Below are 23,255 nucleotides of genomic sequence, written 5' to 3' on the forward strand. Positions count from 1 at the left end.
AACTTTGCCCCATGGTGAATTCCTACCTCTCCTTTTATATCCAGCCCAATAACTACTTAAGCCTGTAAAATTCATTGTGATATTTCACTTCCCTTTGAAATTTATCTTTCTGGGAATCTTAGGCAGTGGTTAAACTTGTGTCTGACCTGAAAGTTAAAAAGAATCTTGCTTGTTAGGTACTGGACATTGCAAGTAGAATACAGGTGACGTGATGGTGAAGTTGCCCACCACCACCGTGGTCAAGACCTGGGCTTTGGGGAGAAAGTGCTCCTGGGATAGTGCCTCCGCCACAACTAGCAACATGACCTTAGGTCCAGCAAGTATTTCACATCCCAAGGTTTTCTCACGTGGAAGTTGAGGAGGATAACAGAAGCTGTCATACAGAGTAATTGTGAAGATAAAATGAAATAAAGAATGTAAAGTACTTGCTACTATGCCTAGTAAGTAATATTCACTGCAACTATGCAAACTATGACAACAATATCATTATTATTATCAGCATTATAATTATAAACTCAGTGCTTTATATATTTATGGTACCCTACAAAGGAATAAAAGATTTTACTTTTGGGCTTCCCACAGATTACTCATTTCATAAAAATTTGCCATGATTGGAGTCAGATTGGAATTGTTCACACGAGAAAGTAACAAAGGTGGAAGCCGCACCCACAATAATTTTAAAGGAGTGCCGTTTTATCCTTTGTAAGTTCAAAGGACAAGCAAAGGTGTGAACATACACATCTTCCTGTTTTAAATAGAAATCCAGTTGGAGACAAAAGAGATAATCATGCATCTGTAATAAGCATAAAATTTCCTCAAATACATAGCAATACACTAAGTCTTTAAAGCAATTTCGGATCTTAAAAGCAAATTATTCTCCAGAACAGGTTAACTGTGTTATCAATACTTGCTTCAAACTGACAGTTTGCTTAAGTAACTATTGTTTGCTTTCTTCTTAGAGATTTCTTTTATTTAAATGGTCTGCTTCTATCTAGTTGGCCAAATTCTAAAATCTCACGTGATGGAGTCTGACTATATTACACTGTGTATAAAGTTAAACGTTTACAAATTAATCTTTTTGGGGTGCCTGGGTGGCTCAGTTGGTCAAGCATCCGACTCTTGGTTTCAGCTTCGGTCATGATCTCAGGGTCCTGGGATCCAGTCCCATGTTGGGCTCTGCACTCAGCATGGTGTCTGCTTGAGATTCTTTCCCTCTGCCTTTCTTCCTCCCGCCAGTTTGTGCTCGCCCTTCCAAAAATAAATCAATCTAAAAAAAATTAATCTTCTCTCCAATGTCTTAGATCTCCTTCTATCTCTCATGATGTTATCTCAAATCATTTGACTTTCTTTTATAGAATTCTTTCCTTTTAATTGATTAAACTCAATGAGTTTATTTTATACTCATTTTAAACTCAAACTGTACTATGAATTCTGAAAAAAAGCTCAAAATAGTAATAAAAGTTCTTAAATCTGGGGACACTTGCGAAATAATAAGGGTTCAAAGTTACAAAGCTGTAAAGAAAGAATTGTGTTCCCTCAAAATTCATGTGTTGAAGACCTACCCATAGCACCTCAGAATGTGACCATATTTGGAGAAAGGGCCTTCAAAGAGGTGATTAAGGTTAAGGAGATCATTAGGGTGAGCCCCGATCCAATGTGCTGGGATTCTTATAAAAAGAGGAGATGGCGGGGTGGGGGGGGGGGGGGGCCTGGGTGGCTCAGTGGGTTAAAGCCTCTGCCTTTGGCTCAGGTCATGGTTCCAGGGTCTTGGGATCAAGTCCTGTATCTGCTCAGCAAGGAGCCTGCTTCCTCCTCTCTCTCTGCCTGCCTCTCTGCCTACTTGTGATCTGTCAAATAAATAAATAAATCTGTCAAATAAATAAATAAAATCTTTAAATCTTAAAAAAAAAATTCTTTTTAAAACAAAAAAGAGGAGATTGGGACACAAACAGGTACAGAGGAAAGACCGTGTGAAGACACAGGGAGAAGACGACTATCTTTAAGCGAAGGGGCGAGTCCCCAGAAGAAACAGCTCTGCTGACACTTTGATCTCAGACTTCTAGACTCCAGGACTGTGAGAAAATTTCTGTCATATAGGCTATCAGGCCTGTGGTCCTTTGTTACAGCAGAGTCCTTACAAACCAGTATAATCGGCTCTTCTACAGTGGCTATATAATCAAAGGACTCTGATGTGGATAAATATAAATACTAGGTTAAAAAAAGAAAAAAAGGACATTAGGTATCTAATGAAATAGAAAGACCTGGGACTTTGCTAAAGGTCACACCTTGTCCGTAAACATGAAAGAACTCTCTCTCTGGATAGCCTGGTCCCGCACAAAAGCCCCATAGTGAGTGTCACAGTGAGAGTCGCAGCCTACACAGCACCAGCTATAGTGGGGCTCTGCAAGGAAAAATTAAAAATAGAGACCGTATCTACCAGCATGAGAAAATCAAAACCACACAAAAGACAAGTGCTTTCAATAGCCTCTCAAGAAGTGAAAGTGTATTCACAGGGAGTGGAAAACCTGCCTGCACAGTCACCAAATACACCTTAGAGCCAGAGGGACTGGGCTCTCTAGAAACTTAATTCTATGATGAACTAATTACTTTTATATGATTTCCCCCTCCCCCGTAAATGGCAGCTTCCTTCTCCTTAGGACAACGGCCTTAATTAAGGCAAATAAACCCAGCTCAGAAGGGTTCTCATCTCTCCCTCCTTTGAATTCCTATTGCATTGTGTTTACACTTCTTAGGGCACTTATTAAATTCTGCCCTGTAGTTGGGTAATTTGTACTCTTATCTGATCAGGAAGCAAGGGGTGTGTTAATTCCTTACCATAACTGTTACCTCTGTATCCAGCCTAGGGATTGCATTCAATTAATACTCAGTAATATTCATTCAAAAGAATTGAACTAAATTACCATCCAATAAACCACTGAAGTGTTATTTTGCTCTTCAGGTCATGGGTAAATACATGCATCAGTAGGAAACTTCATTGGGAAAGCTGGAATTCACCCTGGGGAAGTTGTGAGAGATGAGTTTGGAGAGATTAAGCAGACCTGGAGCACCTTATAATTTAATAAATTTGGGTTTTATCCTAGGGCTGATGGGATGAATTTAAAGCAGGGGAGCAACAGTTTCTCATTTGCATTTTTAAGGAAAAAAACGGTCTGGATGTCAGTTGGAAAACAAATTACAGAGTCATGACTGAGGCAAAAAGCTGAAGGGGACAGGGTTGGGGGTGAGTTAGAGAACAGCCTGAGGTATCTGAGTTTTACAGTGTTTGTAATTGAGAGTCTAGTGGAATCACTGCCAAACCAACCACCCAACGTCCACTGGACAAGAGAGGGGGGTGAAGATGGCAACTTTTGATTTTTTAATTTTTATTGAGGCATTAAGCGTTATAAAGTATGTAAAACGCTTTATTTTGAAATGCACAGCTTGATGTATTTGTACATAATGTACATAATGTATATACTAACGCATTATCCACCCAGGTCAAGACAGAGAATGCTTCTTGTACCTCTCATGCCCCTTCCTAACCAGTATCTTATTAATTAAAAGGGAAGAAATAGTCATTTTACAGAGAAAATGCAGATGCTTACCTTCGCCTAGCTATCAGAGTTAACACCATCAAAATAAGACAGATTGGTAGCACGCACTTCCTGATATGACGCACTGCGAAGGGCAAAGATGGCAAGGAAGTCTTTGACACCTTTCCCATAGTGAAGTGTTGACTACGATGTCCTCTACTCTCGAATCAAGGTAGGCTCTGTGACTGCTCTGACAAGGAGAACAAAGGAGGGATGCTTTGAGAATTCTGCTTTCTTTGTCCTGCAGGGTTTGCTTTGGAACCCTGCCAGTTGCCAGGCTCTAGGAAGACCAAGCCACCTGGAGAGCTTGCCTGTGGATGTTCTCTGCCAGTCTTGGTTGAACTCTCGTCAGCTGCCTGCCACGGGAGTGGGCCACCTTGGATGCCCAGCTCAGACTGGCCTTCAGATGACCCAGCCCCAGTCACCAGTGCATGAGATCCCAAGACAGAACATCCCGGCTAAGCTCCCAACAATCTGCCAAACTGTGAGACATAGTGACAAATTGTTAAGCTGCTAGGTTTTGAGATGGTTTGCTATGCAGGAGCAACTGATAACTGAAGCAGCAGCCAGCGCTGGGAAACTGTGAGCTCGGTGAGGCTGTATCTTCCCAGGTGCATCCCCGGCTTCTAGAATAGTACCTGGCAGGCCATAGACAGATCGATAGGTGTTTCTGGTGAATTAATAATTAATTAAATAATTAGCAGTATTATTGATTTGAGGAAATGACCCGAAAGGCCACTTTTAAAGAACTATTAAGCAAAGTTTCAGTGTCTTCTTTTGGCTTAATAAGTTACCTGAGCAAGCAGAGAGTGTTGAAAAAAAAAATTGTGCGATTAATCTTATACCTACATTCAGAAGTGGGTCACACATTTGACCTCCCTAAAAGTGGGTCTCTTAAATAGAACGTGGCAACCTAAATATTTAAAGATCTCATTAAGGATGTTGTTTTGAGGCTTAGACCTTCAAAAAGTTTTTTATCTTACCTTTTGCTAGTCCTCCAGAAGCACCAGGGCCAGCGATAAAGGGAAAGGATGTAATAAAAAAAAATAAACTTTGCTTTGGTGATGTTGTGGTATTTCTGGGATATTTATAAAGCAAGAATAATCTCTCTCTCTCTCTCTCTCTCTCTCTCTCTCTCTCGGCCTTTCTCCCTTCCCCTCACTTCTTTCTTTGAAATTTTAAGTGGTTTTTCCATTTCTAAGCTCCTTATCTGAACCAATAGCATCAGCTGCAGACCAGCAGAAGCAGGAAGGCTGATTCTGTTTTTTTTTTTTTTAAATAATGTTTATTTATTTATTTATTTATTTATTTAAAGGTTTTATTTATTTATTTGACAGACAGAGACCACAAGCAGGCAGAGAGGCAAGCAGAGAGAGAGGGGAGGAAGCAGGCTCCCTGCGGAGCAGAGAGCCCGATGCGGGGCTCGATCCCAGGACCCTGGGATCACGACCTGAGCCCAAGGCAGAGGCTTTAACCCACTGAGCCACCCAGGCGCCCAGGAAGGCTGATTCTGAAATGATTGAATAATGAATGGATAACAGCCTAAGGAACAATGAGTAGAATTAATGAGAGTTGAATATCCTGTGCAGGGGTTTCCCTAATCTTAATAATATAAAGAACCCATTTGTATTGTTTTTTTATTTGGGTAATTAAAAAGCGGCATCTGTTTACATACTCATCACCCCTATAAAGGTATGTGAAATCATAAAGCTATATATTGAAAAAAAATAAAAGAATATGGTATACAAAAATACACATTATGTAATGAGCATTACTGGAAAATAAAAGGAAATTATAGATAATGCTAAAATAAAAGTAATAATCATTACATAGTTCAGTTAAATTACTGTACGATTTGTATTATGCTTATCTCAAAATGCAGGAAGACATTTAAAGAAAAATTTGGCATATTTCTCATACATAGGCGTTACAAAGAATACTAAAACCACAAAATTGGGGCACAGATGATTAAGCATCTGCCTCCAGATCAGGTCATGATCATCAGGTCCTGGAATCAAGCCCCACGTCTGGCTCCCAGCTCAGCAGGGAGTCTTTCTCTCTCTCCTTCTACCTCTGTCCCTGCTTGTGCTCTCTCTCTCTCTCGCAAATAAAATCTTAAAATAAATAAATAAAATTGCAAAATTGTCAAAATCATTATATTTTTTTATTTTTTTAAAAAGATTTTATTTATTTATTTATTTGACACAGAGAGAGAGAGAGATCACGAGTAGGCAGAGAGTCAGGCAGAGAGAAAGGAGGAAGCAGGCTCCCTGCTGAGCAGAAAGCCCGATGCGGGGCTCGATCCCAGGACGCTGAGACCATGACCTGAGCCGAAGGCAGAGGCTTAACCCACTGAGCCACCCAGGCACCCCAAAATCATTATCTTTAAATGGAGTTTTTACTACCAAACATACATGTATTGAATTTAAGCAATACGTATTTTCTGAAATAAGAGAAAGGCCTGAGGCTTATTTTAGAAATATATGAAACATTATTTTTTTTTTTCTTGGTAGCCCCCCTATTTCCAGTTCTGGCGGTCAGTAAACAATCCTTCACTTCCCCTACATCCTCTTATTAGCTTACTTGCTTTGGAGCCATCAGCAGAATATACTGTCAGTCATGTAGCACTATCATGATTTTCCTCTTTTAAAATTAGATGAGGTCTTGCAAAGGTTATATTCCCTTATACAACTGAGAAATTTTCCTGCTCATCAAGACTGTGCATTGTGATCTATTTTCTTTCATGTCAGGAATTACTACTCAACTCCCAAGTAGTGGTTTATCCCATTTTGACTCAATTCCTGTTCCCAAATTATTCATCTTTGCAATGGCCCACCTGTTGCTCTTTTCCCTACTGGAAGCAAAAAGGAAGCCATCTACCTACCATAAACTTTACATCAGCACAGTAAAAAATTACAGAACCTCAGGTTTGCTCAGGATTCTGTTCTTCTAACTGGTGAGCTCCTCTTCTACAACTCTACCCACTTGTCTTCCCAAGACAGAGTTCTGTTGGAGCACTTACAATGGCAAAGAAATACCACGGAATTAGTGATGCAAATGCTCTCAATGTAAAGCTTTCATTTGTACATTGGGATCTAAGTGCTTCTGATATCTCATCTTTTCTCCTAACAAGTAACTCAGTCCTATTATTCCTAAAGGAGAAGAAATGGAGTATCCAGATAAACAGATATTCCTTCTCTCAAAGTATTTATTGGTTTGGTCTTTGTCAGGACAAGCAAGATAGAGCAGCTATCAAGCAATGAGTGATGGCTATTTAAGATGCATAAAACTATTTTAATCCTTTATATGTGCTCATTTCTTGTATATTTTCAACTTGTACTCGACAAACTATCTTAGAACATGGCCCCAGTTCAGGGTGCTTAGAGCTGCTTCAGTTCAATACCTCCAGTTACATGTACAGAAGCTTCCTAATCACACCACTGCTAATTTTCCGGCGCCCCACTCTCTTTTCCTTGGAATTATGGGTGTTTAAGGGCATGGAATAGATATGGAGGCGATGTCCACCAGAGGGGTCATTCTTGAGTGGTTAGTGGCGAGACGCCCTTCAAGACCATTAGTGCCTTTTGTGGTTAGGATGACCACACCTAGTTTATGAGATACTCTAGTTTATGCGATCATCCCTATTGTCCTAATGCAATTGATGCCCTTTTCAGGTGTCCCAGTTTGGGCAATAAATTATATAGAGACCGTTTATTATAGAACTTTGCCGAATCTACCCACTTGGGTAGCTTTTGTCTCTTTAGACCTGTCTTCCTGCCCACCCAATAATTAACCTTCCTCCCTCTTCTTCTAACCTTGTTAAAGCCAAATCTTCTCATCTCCAGGTATTCTATCCTCTTCCCTTCCTCACTCTGGAAAGCTTTTCTTCCTGTTCTTTACCTGCTGCTCCTTCCTTTTCTTCACAATCCAGACCATTGTGGTCATTCAACTTGCACAGATGGTCAGCTCACACTGGACAGTCTGCTGCCACACTAGTCACTAAGTATTTTTAAAAACATCCCTGATCTAGAACCCATCGACAAAGGCCTCTTATTCAACCAGTCTGTCATACCAGAGGGCCCAGACATGTTGTTCAATGATTCTCATATACAGTGGGCTCTAAGCAGTCCTGCACCTTCAAGGCCATCACTAAGTTCTTACCATCCCAGAGGGGTAATGCAGTGGAGGATTTAGGAGCACAGGGTTTTCAAAATAATGTTTAAATACAGGTTCTAACACTTATTAGGTAATCTCTGAAGTTATTTTAGATCTTTGTGCTTCAATTTCCCCTGTAAAATATGGTTAATAGTAAGATAAGGACTGAGATCAGTGTCTAGCACAGTCATTGCTTTTAAGATGTTATCAATTATTACCCATTTTTCTTCCGAGATCCCTTGGCTAGTGGCGATGCTGAGATCTACACCTAGGTTTTCTGAATCGAAACTCCATGCTTTTTGTGACACCACCACTACCTAAGCGCTCTCCATATAATAAAAGCAGTAAGAGGCCAAAGAAAGATTGGGAAGTACTTTATTTGATCATGTGATTCCATATAAGCCAGAGTTACAGATGCCTCACCACAGTATACATTTGAATAGGGAAGATGGCTCAGAAATAGCAGTCTTAGTAATTCAAGTACTGATCTTGATTAGATAAAGGAAAACAGTTTTGATAATTGTTTTGCCAGAGTTTTAAAACACATTTTTTTACAGTTGTTTCCTGAAAGAACTACTGTTTTGAACCACATATAAACAAGGTACAGTTTATTCACATAAAGGAACTACAGCTGAAAACAAGTTTAAAAAATTCCCATCTCAGCCCATTTTTCTCTTCTCAGCACTGCAAATACTTCATTCCATCATCACGCTGAATTCCTCAGCATCTTCCATACCATTTCTAGGCGAAACCCCGTGAAGTAGTGAATGTCGGTCTTCCCGGGAATTTTTCCTACCACATACTCCAATGTTCCTACAACGTGCACTCTCTGCTCTTCCAAAATAAACTTCTTTTTGGCACAGAAGAAAAAACATGCCACTAGGAATCTGAAAACCTAGATTCTGGGCCCAGCTATGTCATAAACTAGAGAATAATCCTAAACAGGTCATGAAACCTTCCCAGGTCTCTGTTCAAAACTGCAAAAATAAGTCATATTCATTCAGTCCATTATTATCATTTATCTTCACAGTAACCGTTAGATTTAAATAAGGCAGCATTATACTCATTTTATAGAGGAAATTCAGTCTCAAAGAAGTTATACAATCTACCAAGATCCCACAGGTGGTAATACGGGCACAGCTAAACTTACACGATCTCACTCAAAACCCTAGTACCGGTACACACTGTACTCATAAGTTGGTTCAATGGATGAAGCAGCAATTTCCTAGGTCCCTTCAAATGCTCAAATTTTAAGCTTCTTGCAATTTTTTCCTCTCTTCTTTCAGCCAGCATTTACAGTAGAAAACAAAAATATATCTCATCACTAAACTTCATTTATCATGGTTCTCTGATTCAACTCTCTTTACAATTTTCTTGTGTTTTCTATTAAACCCAAAGCCACGTTTTTCTGATAGCTTCCACAACTGCCCGCCTCTCTGAAAGCTTTTGGATCTGTTTGTCAAAACAGAGATGGCTAAAATTTTGTAAATACCAATTCCTTTTTTATTTTAAGAAGTTATTCCATACATAAATAAAATAGTTCAAAACAAGAGAAGCCCTTGCTAAGCTAACTCTTATTCCCTATAATAATAAAATGTACTTTTTTCTATTGATTTCATATCCACTTTCCTGTCTGTTTTCATTTGGGAAACACCATTATTGTATCTCACTGTCAAGTCTCCCTTTCCCTAACAAGAAAATATTATAGTCATAAGAGTTAGGAAAACTCTTACTTTCACAATTCTATAGGAAGAATAAATTAATCACCTAAATTGGACGGCAAAACTTTGAATATCAAATTGAGAGATTCAGGACATTTCCCAAGAGGCTGTATTACCAATCTAAAAGCTGATGAGATGATGTGCCAAAAATTACACTTTAAGTTTTTAACTTATAATAGATTTATATATGTGCTCATTAGTCTTGCTGATATTACATAGGAACATATGCTGAAACCAAATTAAACTTTATAGGAAAACAAAATTCATCCTATCAGCAATCCTGAAAATTCAGCAGAGCCCAATAAATAGTATGCTCTCCCAAGAAGGGAGTTTTAAACATTTAATAATTTGTATAATTAACATGCTGAAAATGAGAAACTGAAGAGGGCGTGGGAATGGGGAGTACATATAGGAAGTGATTTCAAAATTTTCTTCATTTTGATGGTATCGCTTTCTTGCCTTCAGGAGGTAAGAGTTTGACTTCAAAAGTAACAAAGTATTTGAGAAGGGATTTTACATCTTTCTGTTCTAGGTAGTATTCTTCTGCTATTTTCTCAGCAGTCCACGTTTCTGGATAAAGTTTATGATTATTGAGAAGTGTCAATGCCTCTACAATGGAAATTTTGCCTTTGGGAATGTTTTTGATATTCAGGTTAAAGTTATGGCCTTTTGCCAGTCTGAACTCCTTTTGCTCTTGAGGTCCAGGATCTTTTACCTAGTATCAAAAAACAGAAACAAAAGGCTTTCAAGACAAGAGAAAAGATGTGACATCTACTTTCACACTTCTCAAATCTCCACTACTTCAAATAAATACTACACATGCTTCTCCAAACTACATTTTCTCATCACAATGACACATAGTTTGATGGCAATTTTGCCCCATTGCCTTTATGTAACTATAGCTCAATCACTGTTAAGAAATTAAGATAGTTCTACAAAATAACAAGTGAATGTATACCATCCACTCATGATATTATTTCAGGTATATTAAAGAACAACATAAATTAATGGATTAGACATGAAACTCTTCAAAGACTTCCCATTGTCCTCAAGATAAAACACAAATTCCTTAGCTAGACAAATAAGGACCTTCATGATGGGGTCCTATTACCTCCCCCCACCTCATTTTTCCCAAATGCATTGCTCACACGTCCCCCAGACTGTAATGAATTCTGTTCTCCAAAGGCATCACACTTAACTTTATATTCCCAGGTAATCCTTCTACTCCATTTTTATTCAAATCTCCCTTCTGATTAATACTAAATACTGAAATTATTAGGACACTGAAAAAAACAGCTTGATAAAATTCAGCAACCTCTCGATTAACAGCTCTTAGCAAATTAAAAGTGTGATAGAAGTATTTTTAAAATCAGAAACCTTATCATTTTGTTATAATTAATGCTGAAACATTAGCATGTACAGGAAGAATAGGACAGAATACCAACTTTCACTGTTGTGTTAATGCTACAAATAATAAAAGTAGTATAAATAGTAGAATGGAAAACTGTAATTCTATGCCAATAAGAGTTATCTTCAGAAACCTAATGGAATCAACTAAAAAACAATAACTCAGTAACGTGGGTAGCTGGAAGACAAAAATCACTCACTTTCTGACACACTGGCTTAGTTTAAAAACTTAAGGTGAGGGCACCTGGGTGGCTCAGTAGGTTAAGCCTCTGTCTTCGGCTCAGATCATGATCCCAGGGTCCTGGGATCGAGCCCGGTATCGGGCTCTCTGCTCAGCAGGGAGCCTGCCTCCCCCACTCTCTCTGCCTGCCTCTCTGCCTACCTGTGATCTCTGTCAAATAAATAAATAAAATCTTTAAAAAAAAAAACTTAGGATAAAAAAAATCCCATAGTAATAGTCTTCCCTCTATCTTCCAAAGATTCAATAATACAAATATGTTAATTCTCAAATTAATCTATACATTCCAATTCAATTACACTCAGAATCCAAATCACACTTATTAAAAAACAGGACAATTTGAGAGGTATCTGGGTAGCTCGATCAGTTAAGCATCTGACTCTTGATTTCCACTCAAGTCACGATCTCAGGGTGGGGAGATGGGCCCTGCATAGAGCTCTGCGCTCAGCAGGGAGTCAGCTTGAGAATCGCCCACCCCTCTGCCACCCTGAGCATAAGCACAAGCACAGGCACACTCTCTCTCAAATTATTTATTTAATCTTTTTAATTAATTAATTAAAGAACCTGACAATGTGACTCTCATCGGGGGGAAAAAAATGTGGCCACAGCCATGAAACTTTTGGGGAAAAAGAAAGGTCACAACAGATATCAAGACACATTACAAAGCTCCATTAATTAATATAATATGATCCTAGTGTCAAAATAGAAAAATTAACTAGAACTGATAAATCCTTAAACAGATTTGTATGTATTAGTATTTAAAGTGAGTGGAAAGGCCCCTAGGTGGCTCAGCTGGATAAGCGTCTGCCTTCAGCTCAGGTCATGATCCCAGGGTACTGGGATCGAGCCCTGCATCCGGCTGCTCAATCTGGGGAGTCTACTTCTCCCTCCCTCTCTGCTGTTCCCCCTGGTTGTGTACACTCTCTGTCAAATAAATAAAATCTTAATAAAAATTTTAAAATTTTTAAAAAAATTAAAAAAAAAATAGAGTGGAGAAAAGACTGGGTTTTCAGTAGACTGTTTAGACAACTGACCATCCAGGAAAAAAAGATACCCACACACCAAACACTATATTTATTGCCAAATAAAGATTTTAATATAAAATATACAGTCATATGGGGTGCCTCAGTGGCTCAGTGATTAAGCACCTGCCTTCGGCTCAGGTCATGATCCCGGGGTCCTGGGATCAAGCCCTGCATCTGGCTTCCTGCTCAGCGGGAAGCCTGCTTCTCCCTCTCCCACTGCTTGTATTCCCTCTCTCGCTGTGTCTCTATCAAATACATAAATTAAATCTTTAAAAAAAAGATTAAAAAAATAAAATAAAATATACAGTCATAAAAGTACTAAAAGAAAATACAGAAAATGGTTTTCATGTTAGAGTGAGTCCAGACTTCCAATACCATGAAGAAAAAGGCTAACATATCTGACAGAACTCTGAAGAGCAGTAAGTTAAAACGCCCCACAAAAATAAATTATTTGACATATAGTATCACTAATATCTAGAGACATCACAAGTCATTAAGAAGACTAGGAACTACCCAAAAGAGAAAAAGGGCAAAACATAAATAGGTACTTCAACTTTTTCATTGCCACTCCCCCACGAATCCTTGTAGACTTTTCCCAAGACCCCCACATAAAATTTTAATACCACTGTATATCTCTTCATGTATTGTATGTATGCAACTACTCATAAAAACTGTTAAATTTTTTTCACTCCCCAAGGGCCAATTTTTGAATGCATGATTTAGTATGACATGAGAGAAACAACAGTTGGAAGTATTATTCAACACAAAGAACATGAATATCAACCCTTCTACCTTTTTAATGGGAACATCTGGTGATAAATGAACCCTGTAATTGCTATTACATGCAACAACTCACAGACCTTACTTTACATGAATTTTATTTCACTTATTTAATGAAAATTACATTAATAACTCTATCTGTGAAAACAGTATTGTCTATGAAGACAGAGTACCAGCGAATTCAAGAATGGAAAGAAATCTGGGAGTTGTCATTGGCACTTCTCTCCTTTAATCAAATTAGAACAACTTAGAACATTCCTGCCCCAACAAACTTATGTAGTTGACTCAGACTCATCCTTCAGAATGAGGCTTAAATGTCACTTTCTCAGAAGCCACCCAGTCCAATCACAAACAGTTCCCTCTGTTAAACTCACAGTGCCCATACCTGTCCTTCATAGACATATCAAGTAATTTTGTACTTATGCCTGCTTATCTCTTTAATGTCTGCATTCTTCACAATATTCCAACCGAGAGTAAGGAGTACGTCTGCTTTGTTCAAAACTGTAGGAAAAGCACTTGTGGGGGCGCCTTGGTGGCTCACTGGGTTAAGCCTCTGCCTTTGGCTCAGGTTATGATCTCAAGGTCTTGGGATCTAGTCCCACATTAGGCTCTCTGCTCAGCAGGGAACCTGATTCCCCCTCTCTCTCCGCCTGCCTCTCTGCCTACTTGTGCTCTCTCTCTCTTTCTCAAATAAAATAAAATAAAATCTCGGGGTACCTGGGTGGCTCAGTGGGTTAAGGCCCCTGCCTTCGGCTCAGGTCATGGTGTCAGGGTCCTGGGATAGAGTCCCGCATCGAGCTCTCTGCTCAGCGGGGAGCCTGCTTCCTCCTCTCTCTCTCTGCCTGCCTCTCTGTCCACTTGTGATCTCTATCAGATAAATAAATAAAATCTTAATAAAAAAAATAAAATAATAAAATCTTTAAAAAAAAAAAGGTACTTGTGCCTGGCATTTATATATGGCTGTACATAAAATTCCCATTCCCAACGTATTCTGTAATCTCCCAATTTTTACATTTCCTATCTGAATATATCTTTAAAAAACAAAAAATACCAAACAGCAACACAACACTAAAGGAATCCCTCAAACTAGAACAAAACTGAATCCACTGAAAGATGAGAAAATAGTATTAAAGTTTTCCTTTGGTGATTCAAATGACAACCACTAGAAGAACTTCACCAAATCCTATAAACTGTGAAATACTATCCCCACGATGCTTAAGTTTTGCCAATGCCCTGTATTCTGGTCACAACTACATTGACAGTTTGAAACGTGCAGAGCACTCACTCTCTTTTACTACCCACCACACTTCTGATCATTTTCCTGGAGCACAGAAAGGTTACATTACTTATCTGCTGAATGCAAACACACATTACCTGCAAAGAAGACACCGGATCTTTGGAATCAACATACACATCTTTTAGTAAAGACAGCAGTTTGTCATCTTTTCTAGCTATTTCTCCCTTAATTTCTGGATGGCCTAAGGAAAGAAAAAGAATGTCACAATATGAAAACGAAACAAAATGCCCTTTAAGATCCTAACACTTAACACAAGTCAGCCACTTTCAATTTTTTTGTTTAATAAACGATCACTCGGACAGTACGGGAAGTACCGCGCACGGAAATCAAAATGCCAGGCTGGGCTCGGCGCCCACCGTTCCGTGAAGATAGCCAGAGGGCACACCGGAGGAGTGCTTCCATTTCTGGATTTCCCGCAGCAAGTCGGTAGACGGTAAAGGTAAGAGCTCGGGAGGGCCGGACGGGGACAGCTGGGGCAGCCGCCGCCACCTCCGGGACTACGAAGTGGGCGGAGCCGCCACTCCAAGGCGGGCGCAACTGGACTCTCTCAATGTCACCGGCCCGGGGGCTCCACCTTTCCGCGCTCGGCTGACAAGTCAGAGCCGCCGACCCCGGTCACCTCTGCCACGGGACCATGACCCACGGGCGCCGAACCGCCCAGCCCGCCCCGGGGGCCCGCGCGGACTTCTGACATGCCCTTGCACCACTTACGGCTCATCTGCTCTCGCAGGAGGCTCTTGGTGGAGGGGTGCCTCGGAGCCGCAGAGGGCTTCATCTTGCTGATTTCCCGTTCCGCCCGGTTCTCTAGATTGAAATTACGGATTGCGCGAAACACCGCAGCCCCCATCTCCTCACAACATGCTGTCCTCCGCTTCACGCTGCACGTGGGGAAAACACCGGCTCGGACGACCTCCGGGACGCATCGAGCATGCGCACTGTGGGGTCGACCCTGCTACACGCCGGAAAACAGACGCTAAATGCGTCTGGCTCGCCCCCTAGCGGTCGGGAGGGCGCACGCCGCGTCTCCGCCCTGAGTATGTCAAAAGGACCGCCTCCCTCCTGAGCAAGAAGCTTACGCCCGCGTTGGGCCGCTTCCCGCGGGAGGAGGCGGGGCTTAGGCTCCCACCGGCGGGAGGAGGCGGGGCTTAGGCTCCCACGCTCAGTGGTTCCTACCAGTGCAGTCTCGGCTCTCCGGCGGGAAGCTTTAAAACACACACAGGCGGGACCTCGCCGCAGACTTCGGGATTTCACGCCTTCGGAGTAAGCACCCGCGTTGATTCAAGCTTTCTACTGTGATTCGGCAGTTGCAGGCTGAGTAGAGAATCAAAGTCGTCAGGAAATTGACCTTGAAAGGTCAATTGGTCAAAGGTCAGTGTCGCCAATAAATACGGAACTAAGTGCACCAGAATAAGGGAAATTCCTAAAATGCCCTTTCCTGTTTCCTGAGGGGAAAATAATGAAAGTGTATTCGCGGGGCGGGGCTGGGGTGGGGGGGGGGGCGCTGCCTGGCTCCCAGGGTGCAGCGTGGGACTCTTCATCTCCGGGTTGTGGGTTCTAGCCTCAGGCTGGGTGCAGGAATGACTTAAAAAAATAAAAATAAATCTCAAAAAAATAACAAAAACCTCAAAAAAGAAAGTGTCCTGTTTCCTGACGAATATTTGTTCTCACTCTTCTATTTAAATGTCTTCAGGTTCCTGAGCCCTTGCCTGATGGCTTTCTGAACTATCTTGTCCTCTTTTTCTAGATCTTTTACATCCTGCTCTCCTAAGGCAATTTGACTTGGTGGTATTGATGTGGGAAACAAAGGCAGAAGAAAAATTGCTAAATTTCCTTACTACCTAGAGCCCACTGACAAGTACGTGAAACAGGCAAAGTGACGTTCTTCTAGGGACTCAACTGCCTCAGTGTTAATACTTTGCTAAGGGCAAAAGGCAATCCTAGCCTGAAACCACCTCCCCACCAGGATCCTGTAAACCCACTTTAACATATACAAATTCCTTTGGAAACCTCCTTCAGCTGGAAATCCCCCAAAATACATGTTGGCAATCAGCCCTGGGGCATGTGGCCCTCCAATGTACATCTGAAGGGTCTCATAACTAGGGTTTTATTAGACGGTAATGAATGAACTTTTCCCAAAATAGCTAGCCCCCTCAAGGTCCTGGAAACCTTGCTTCCAAAATTCCTTAGAGACTTACACTACCCCAACCCCTTCCCAATTTGAAAGTGTACAATGGGCCACTCCTCATGACCCCAGTGCAGCTCCTTCTGCCCATGGGTCCTGTCCCCATGCTTTAATAAAATCACCTTTCTACACCAAAGACTTCTCAAGAATTCTTTCTTGCCCCTCGGCTGGGAACCCTAATGTTCTTTCCTATATCAATATCGGTTTCAGTCATGTTGTCCTTTCTACTCTGTTTATTTTTGAAACCAATCTGTGTTATTTCTGTATACTATTAAGTTCTAAGTCACCACATTATTCCCTAGCTCATTTCTCACTTGTCCTGCCTTTCTCATTCTTTTTAAGTCAGGGAGACTTCTTTGTAACTTAGTGAAAGAAATAGTTAGATATTAGAAAAAATAACACCACTGTTGTTACACAGTCTCTCTCTCGCTCCACATTTCTTTTTTTTTTAAGATTTATTTATTTATTTGGCAGAGAGAGATTACAAGTAGGCAGAGAGGCAGGCAGAGAGAGAGAGAGGAGGAAGCAGGCTCCCCGCTGAGCAGAGAGCCCGATGCGGGACTCGATCCCAGGACCCTGAGATCATGACCTGAGCCGAAGGCAGCGGCTTAACCCACTGAGCCACCCAGGCTCCCTCGCTCCACATTTCTAAGCAGATTACTGTGTTGCTTCTATTTATGATTCCTTAGAAATGTCATTAATCCATAAAAAGGACCTACTAGGAAATAGCAGGTTTTCCAAAGTTACTGTATTTTCCATAGACCGTGGCTATAAGATCATTTTTAGTGTTCTCAGCTCTTCTGAGGAAAATGTATTTGTTTGGTTGTTTTTAGCCAGTGAAAAGCAAGGAAAGAATTGATGTAAAGATAATTGAATAAAAATAATTTTTAAGAAAAGAAACAAAGAAAGGGGAAACCTTATTTAAAGAAAACAAATATAATTATGAAATATAATACTTAATCATAGTAAAAGAACTTAAAGAAACATAGCTTCCACCATTGATTATCATGAAATGTGTTTTTCCTGGGATTGGTCTTTGAAATTGATAAAGGCTAAAGCCAGTTTTCTCTGGTGGAGTTAGTTGAGAAGTTATCCTGAAGGTGGCAGACTGCTCCAAGATTTCCATTTTTGAGACTTAAGCATGGCTGTATCAATGTGCTTCCTATCCAGGATAGTCATTGTTCTATGGATTCCAAGAAATTTTCATCCTCCTCATTATGTCCATGAGCTTCAACAGTTATGGTTGCACTTTCTATTCACTGCCTGTTAAGATATTTTGAAAGTAAAAAATTCATGTTTGTAGAAATTTTGCCATTCTTATAGTAACATGTTAGACATACTTTTGCGGCATAAAAGTAACATGAGACAGATGTTACAGGAAGTGTAGCGGGGGCTGTGGAGATTACTGAACGGAAGGATTCTTCGAGTTCACACATATAGGTAGAGTTTACATCCTGTGTTTCAGGAGCCTCCAACATGTGCCAGTGACATTATTGCCTTGTTCTGACCTCAAGCTGCTCAAGCTCTCAAAAAAGCAGAGCAGCAGTGAAGGTACTCCCATTGGAAATGCACACTTGGCTGTCATCACTTGAGAGCCATCATGGAAATGAAACCCAAATCACAAATGCATACTTCCAGCTCTTCTTGTCAAAATATGTAAAGTAATAGGAAGTCTGGGCTCAGAACTCTCTTGGGCTTCTGCTAAGGGTTGAAGTCAGGTCCCCAAGGAAAGTATAACCAGGATTCTGCTCAGAATGAAGCATCTCTCTGAATGGAGTGTTGTGATGGGTATGTATTGCTAAATATCTTAGGTTACTAATGAAATAAAACCAGGATCTTGCTGGCATAATAGAATATAAATTCTATGAGGACAGAAATTTGTGTCTTTTTTGTTCACTGCTGTATTCATCACGTTGAACAGGGCCTGGAACATACTAAGTACTAAGCAAATGTCAAGTAAATATCAAATAAACCCAAAGGCAAGTAGGCCCCTGAGCTGGATGCCAAGCCCTAGACCGGTTGCCTCTGCCAGATGTCGATCCTTGTGAAAGTCATTCACTCTTGTTGAACCTACTCTCATCTTCAGTTGAGATTATAGTAATTAATGGGTTTGACAAAGTTTAAAAATATTAAAAATATATATAATTGTAGATAATACATTATATCTATATCTAAATGTATATAATGAAGTATCTAATACAGGTTTATTTCTGAGCTCCATTCTGTTCCATAGATCAGCATGTCTGTTTTTATGACAATACCACACTGTTTTAATTACTCTAGATTTGTAATATAGTTTGAAAGCAGGGAGCATGATGCCTCCAGCTCTGTTCTCAAGATTGCACTGGAACCAATACATTTTTGAAAAGCAGCAGTGAGGGAGGACTTACCCTGTAAGATATCAGAACACAGTATAAACAGTGTGACATTGATACAGAAATAGGTAAATCAAACAGTAAATACAATAATGATAAGACAAATCTAGCTATGTACAGGATGACATTTAAAATCACCCTATGGGGCACCTGGGTAGCTCAGTGGGTTAAAGCCTCTGCCTTCTGCTCAGGTCATGATCTCAGGGTCCTGGGATCAAGCCCCGCATCGGGCTCTCTGCTTGGTAGGGAGCCTGCTTCCTCCTCTCTCTCTCTGCCTGCCTCTCTGCTTCCTTGTGATCTCTGTCAAATAAATAAATAAAATCTTTATTTAAAAAATCACCCTATGATGTAAGGATCCGCATTTCTCCCCCAGATGGATAGCTCGTTTCCTTGTTCCTCTCCAGTTTCCCTTCATCAGATTGCTTTCATTATGCATCCAGCCCTCCATAACCCCATGATCCTGCGTTTTATGGAACTAAGGAACATTTCCCCTTGGTTAGGTTTGGGGTTGATTCTAATGAGGTCATTTTGTTTTGTCCAGGAATTTAATCAGTACAGTAATTATCCATCATGGCCCCCGCTACAGAAGGTAACCCTGACAATTTGGCCGGAGGGGGAAGGGAGCAAAGTCATAAATTATAAGCAAATTCTCAAGAACTAATTTTCATTTCCAAGATTATAAAAACAGAGAATATGAAACAGAGAAACCCAGATGTTCTCCTTAAAAGCTGTGAAAAGCAAATTGTAACCAGGGCAGTTTACCTTAGCTAGTGAACCCAACTCAATAACTCCAGAGGTAGGGACTATGTTTGTTCTCTCCATCTGTCTGTCTGTCTTCAGGTCTGCCCCTTACTTTCTGATTATAACTTTCTATTTCTTTAACATCCATAGATTAACATAATGTTTATAATGTTTATAGATGACTTTAATGTTTATAAATGTTTAATATAATGTTTAATGTATAAAGTTTAATGTTTATAAATGACGGGCAGTAGACAGACCTGCATTCGAAACTTGGTTCTATCTTTCTGACAGCATGATTTCTGGGTAAGTCCCTAAATTTTCCTTTTAATCAGTTTCTTCACCTGTAAAATGGTAATAATGATACAACTCACCTGACAGGATTGCTGAGAGATATAAGCAGTGTGAAGGTATAGGACTTGACATATAATAAACATACAAGAACTGTTAACTCTCTTACATATGAAAATATTATAAAACATTTTAATAGGGATAACTTTAGATTATTTAGGTACTTTGGTTAGCATTTTATAGTAATTTTTTTCCAGATACTTTGTTTCATTAATACATTATTGCAATAGTGTAGTATTTTACTCACATCAGAGGTATCTCAGAGGATGCATTTAGCTTGTTGTTTATAAAATAGTGGACACCCTAGAAGGTATATGAGGTAGTCTTGCCCATAAACTTTTGGGAGCACTTTCTTATTGTCAGTTTGTGCCATTTCTATCCTGTTTGTCTCCTTTTTTTGCTAGCTTTCCCCTCCATCTCTAGGAATTCCATACCTCCCCTAAACTTGAGTCCACACGACCCCTTGCTGAGTGTCATTTCTGATGTATGCACCACTGTTAGCCAAGACGCGGAGGCAGTTGTGATAGGCAGAATCCTATGATGCCCAGTGACCCCAAACAGAGAACCAAGAAAAGCCTATCTGGTCTTTCAACCTACAGAACTAGGAGATAATAAATTGATATGGTCTTAAGCCTCTGAGTTTGCAGTGACTAACTATGCAGCAATAGATAAAGAACAAAACGTAGCAGGTAGGCAGAGTAGGGTTGGGCATGAAGTGGGTGGTGGTGGACCCAGGAAATCCCAGAGCCCAAGAAAAGTGTTGAAGCCACAAACCGAGGAGGCTTCAAGGATTGCATCCTCCCCTCATATCTCACTCGATAGAGCAAGTACCTGACAATATAACAAAGCACTGTATGGAGCACCAAGGATAAAGTCAAAGTCAAATCCTTGTGACCAGGAATGACAGTACTGCAATGTAGTGTTATCACCCGGGGACAAGAACTTAAGAACGGAAAGAACTTATGACGAACAAAAACACAAGAGGGTAGGGATAAACATACAGGCAGTCACACAAAGGTTTTGCCAGTAGAGGGAGAAAATCACAACTTTTACAAAGGTAAAAACACAAGCAAATGATTTTGTTCAACTTAAAGTGAGGGAACTGGCAGGATTCATAATCCATTCAAAGAATTGAAATATACACCAACAGGGATTAAAAAGAAAAAAATAAAAGGAGAGGGTGGTTAGGAAGAAAGAGGCACAGAGAATAAGGTGAAGCTGTTGTTGAAGTCATCACAGGCCAGCCAGTAGAGGTCTTCAAATGATGGAATATGGAGTTTGGTCTTTTCTCCATGTACGAAGGTTCTTGAATGGAAGTTAGAGAGTCCTAGGCCTGTTTTAGAAAAATGATTGACATCTACAAAAGGGTGATCTGGAAGAGAGAAGCCAAGTAAGATGCTGCTACCACTGTCCATGTGAAAGATAAAGTTCTATGGTCCATTTTTCTTAGAAATACTATTTTATCAGAGATCTGTGAGGAATACTGATACACCCTCTACTTCAGCTGGATGGATAAGACAGCAACTTAGTAGGATTTGTGATTGAGAGACTGGAGCACTGGAGAAATATAGTTATCTGTTTTAATATTCTCATGCCTCTCCTGGTGTAGGTAATCTCTTTTATAGCTTTTGACTAAATAGAAGCTCAGAATGTATGTGTGCAACCATGTTGACTTACAGGTTCCCAACCCCCACGGCCCCAGACACAGTAGCACCTCTGTCTGAGAAGGCTAAAAATATCAGTTCTGTCTACAGATCTCACAGTGTGATCAAGTAAACTAATAGAGGCGAGGCTTCTGCTTTTGTTGAAAAAGTAGTTCATGTACCTAGCTAGCTACATTTTGATGAGAAGTTTGACCATGTTTTCAGTAAGAAATTGTACATGTCGATGCCAACAAGAGAGAATCTTATTATCTAGGCTTGTCACTCTTAAAAATGAGTGGCAAGTGGTGCCTGGGTGGCTCAGTGGATTAAAGCCTCTGCCTTCGGCTCAGGTCATGATCCCCGGGTCCTGGGATCCAGCCCCACATCAGGCTCTCTGCTCGGCGGGAAGTGTGCTTCCTCCTCTCTCTCTGCCTACTTGTGATTTCTCTCTGTCAAATAAATAAATAAAATCTTAAAAAAAAAAAAAAAAGCGAGTGGCAACTCGTTAAAAAATAACTTTTTTTAAAAAAGATTTTATTTATTTATTTGACAGACAGAGATCACAAGTAGGCAGAGAGGCAGGCAGAGAGAAGGGGAAGCAGGCTCCCCACTGAGCAGAGAGCCCGATGGATGCAGGGCTTGATCCCAGGACCCTGAGATCATGACCTGAGCCGAAGGCAGAGGCTCAACCCACTGAGCCACCCAGGCACCCCAAAAAATAACTTTTGATTATGAAAATTTCAAACATATTTAAGTATGCTGAGTTGAATACAGTGGATTACTTTGTACCCATCACCCATAACCAGTAATCATCTGTTGACAGCCAATCTAACTTCTTCTGTATACCTTTTCATTTTCCCACCTCCCCCAGTTATGCTGAAGCAAATTCCATATATCTTGACATTCTAAGAGCATCTTACCAAAACAAGGACTGCTCTTTTAAAACATGACTATAAAATAATAGTAGTATTTTTAAAAAGAGCTGTGAAAGAGAAAGAAGTACAGACATTTGGGGGGGGTTACATTTGGTAAATTTGTTATTATTTTGTTCTTTTTTTTTAAGATTTTATTTATTTATTTGACAAAGAGGGAGATCACAAGTAGGCATAGAGGCAGGTGCGGGGTGGAGGTGGGAAGCAGGCTCCCTGCCGAGCAGAAAGCCGGATGTGGGACTCCATCCCAGGACCCTGAGATCATGACCTGAGCCTAAGGCATTGGCCTAACCCACTGAGCTACCCAGGTGTCCCTATTATTTGTTTTTGATGAACTTGAGCAATAAAGTCATAATGTGGCTATTAAACATTTCATGCTCAAAAAGCTCCTGAAGTTGTGCCTCACCCTCTCTGCACACTTCAGTGCCCGCCGGCTTTCCTTTCACTGGTGGGCCACCCTTTAAAGACTGGAGCATTTGCTGTTCATCAGAAGAGTGACTCTGTAATCTCAAGACGCTGAAACTGAACTCACCCAGCTCATGTCTGTATCAATTCCTGCTACAAGGCCATTTTTGTTTTTAACTGGTTGGTTGAGCCAGACGACACGTGAAATATGATCCGTGTGAATAACAACATCCCATCCCTGCTCCCTTGCTAGCCCAACTCCACCCTCCAAATTAGGGTTCTGGTTAGTGCCCAAGATGTACAACTAATAGCATTACTTCACATGTGAGTGGCTAATTAATTTTTCATCTTCTAACTCAGAATCCAACAGAACAGACATAAGGCTCACATACTCATGAATAGTAGGTCAT

General features: G+C 40.4%; 1 protein-coding gene across 3 annotated transcripts; it reads right to left on the minus strand.

Moving 5' to 3' along the window:
- Positions 1 to 8,106: 8,106 nt before the first annotated feature.
- Positions 8,107 to 15,210, minus strand: NDUFAF4 (NADH:ubiquinone oxidoreductase complex assembly factor 4). Of its 3 annotated transcripts, none has more exons than XM_059399249.1 (3): positions 14,928 to 15,210; positions 14,294 to 14,397; positions 8,107 to 10,184 (listed from the first exon to the last, which is right to left on the minus strand). In XM_059399249.1, the coding sequence occupies exons 1-3, from the start codon at positions 15,061 to 15,063 to the stop codon at positions 9,903 to 9,905; spliced, it is 522 nt and encodes a 173-aa protein (XP_059255232.1). In that variant the 5' UTR covers positions 15,064 to 15,210; the 3' UTR covers positions 8,107 to 9,902. The 3 variants fall into 3 exon arrangements, with proteins under 3 accessions (XP_059255232.1, XP_059255233.1, XP_059255234.1); XM_059399250.1 differs by lacking the exon at positions 14,928 to 15,210 and adding an exon at positions 14,531 to 14,893; XM_059399251.1 differs by lacking the exon at positions 14,928 to 15,210 and adding an exon at positions 14,573 to 14,891.
- Between the last annotated feature and the right edge of the window lie 8,045 nt (positions 15,211 to 23,255).

Source organism: Mustela nigripes, chromosome 5 (assembly GCF_022355385.1).
Source record: "Mustela nigripes isolate SB6536 chromosome 5, MUSNIG.SB6536, whole genome shotgun sequence".
In the NCBI taxonomy this organism is placed as follows: Eukaryota; Metazoa; Chordata; class Mammalia; order Carnivora; family Mustelidae; genus Mustela; species Mustela nigripes.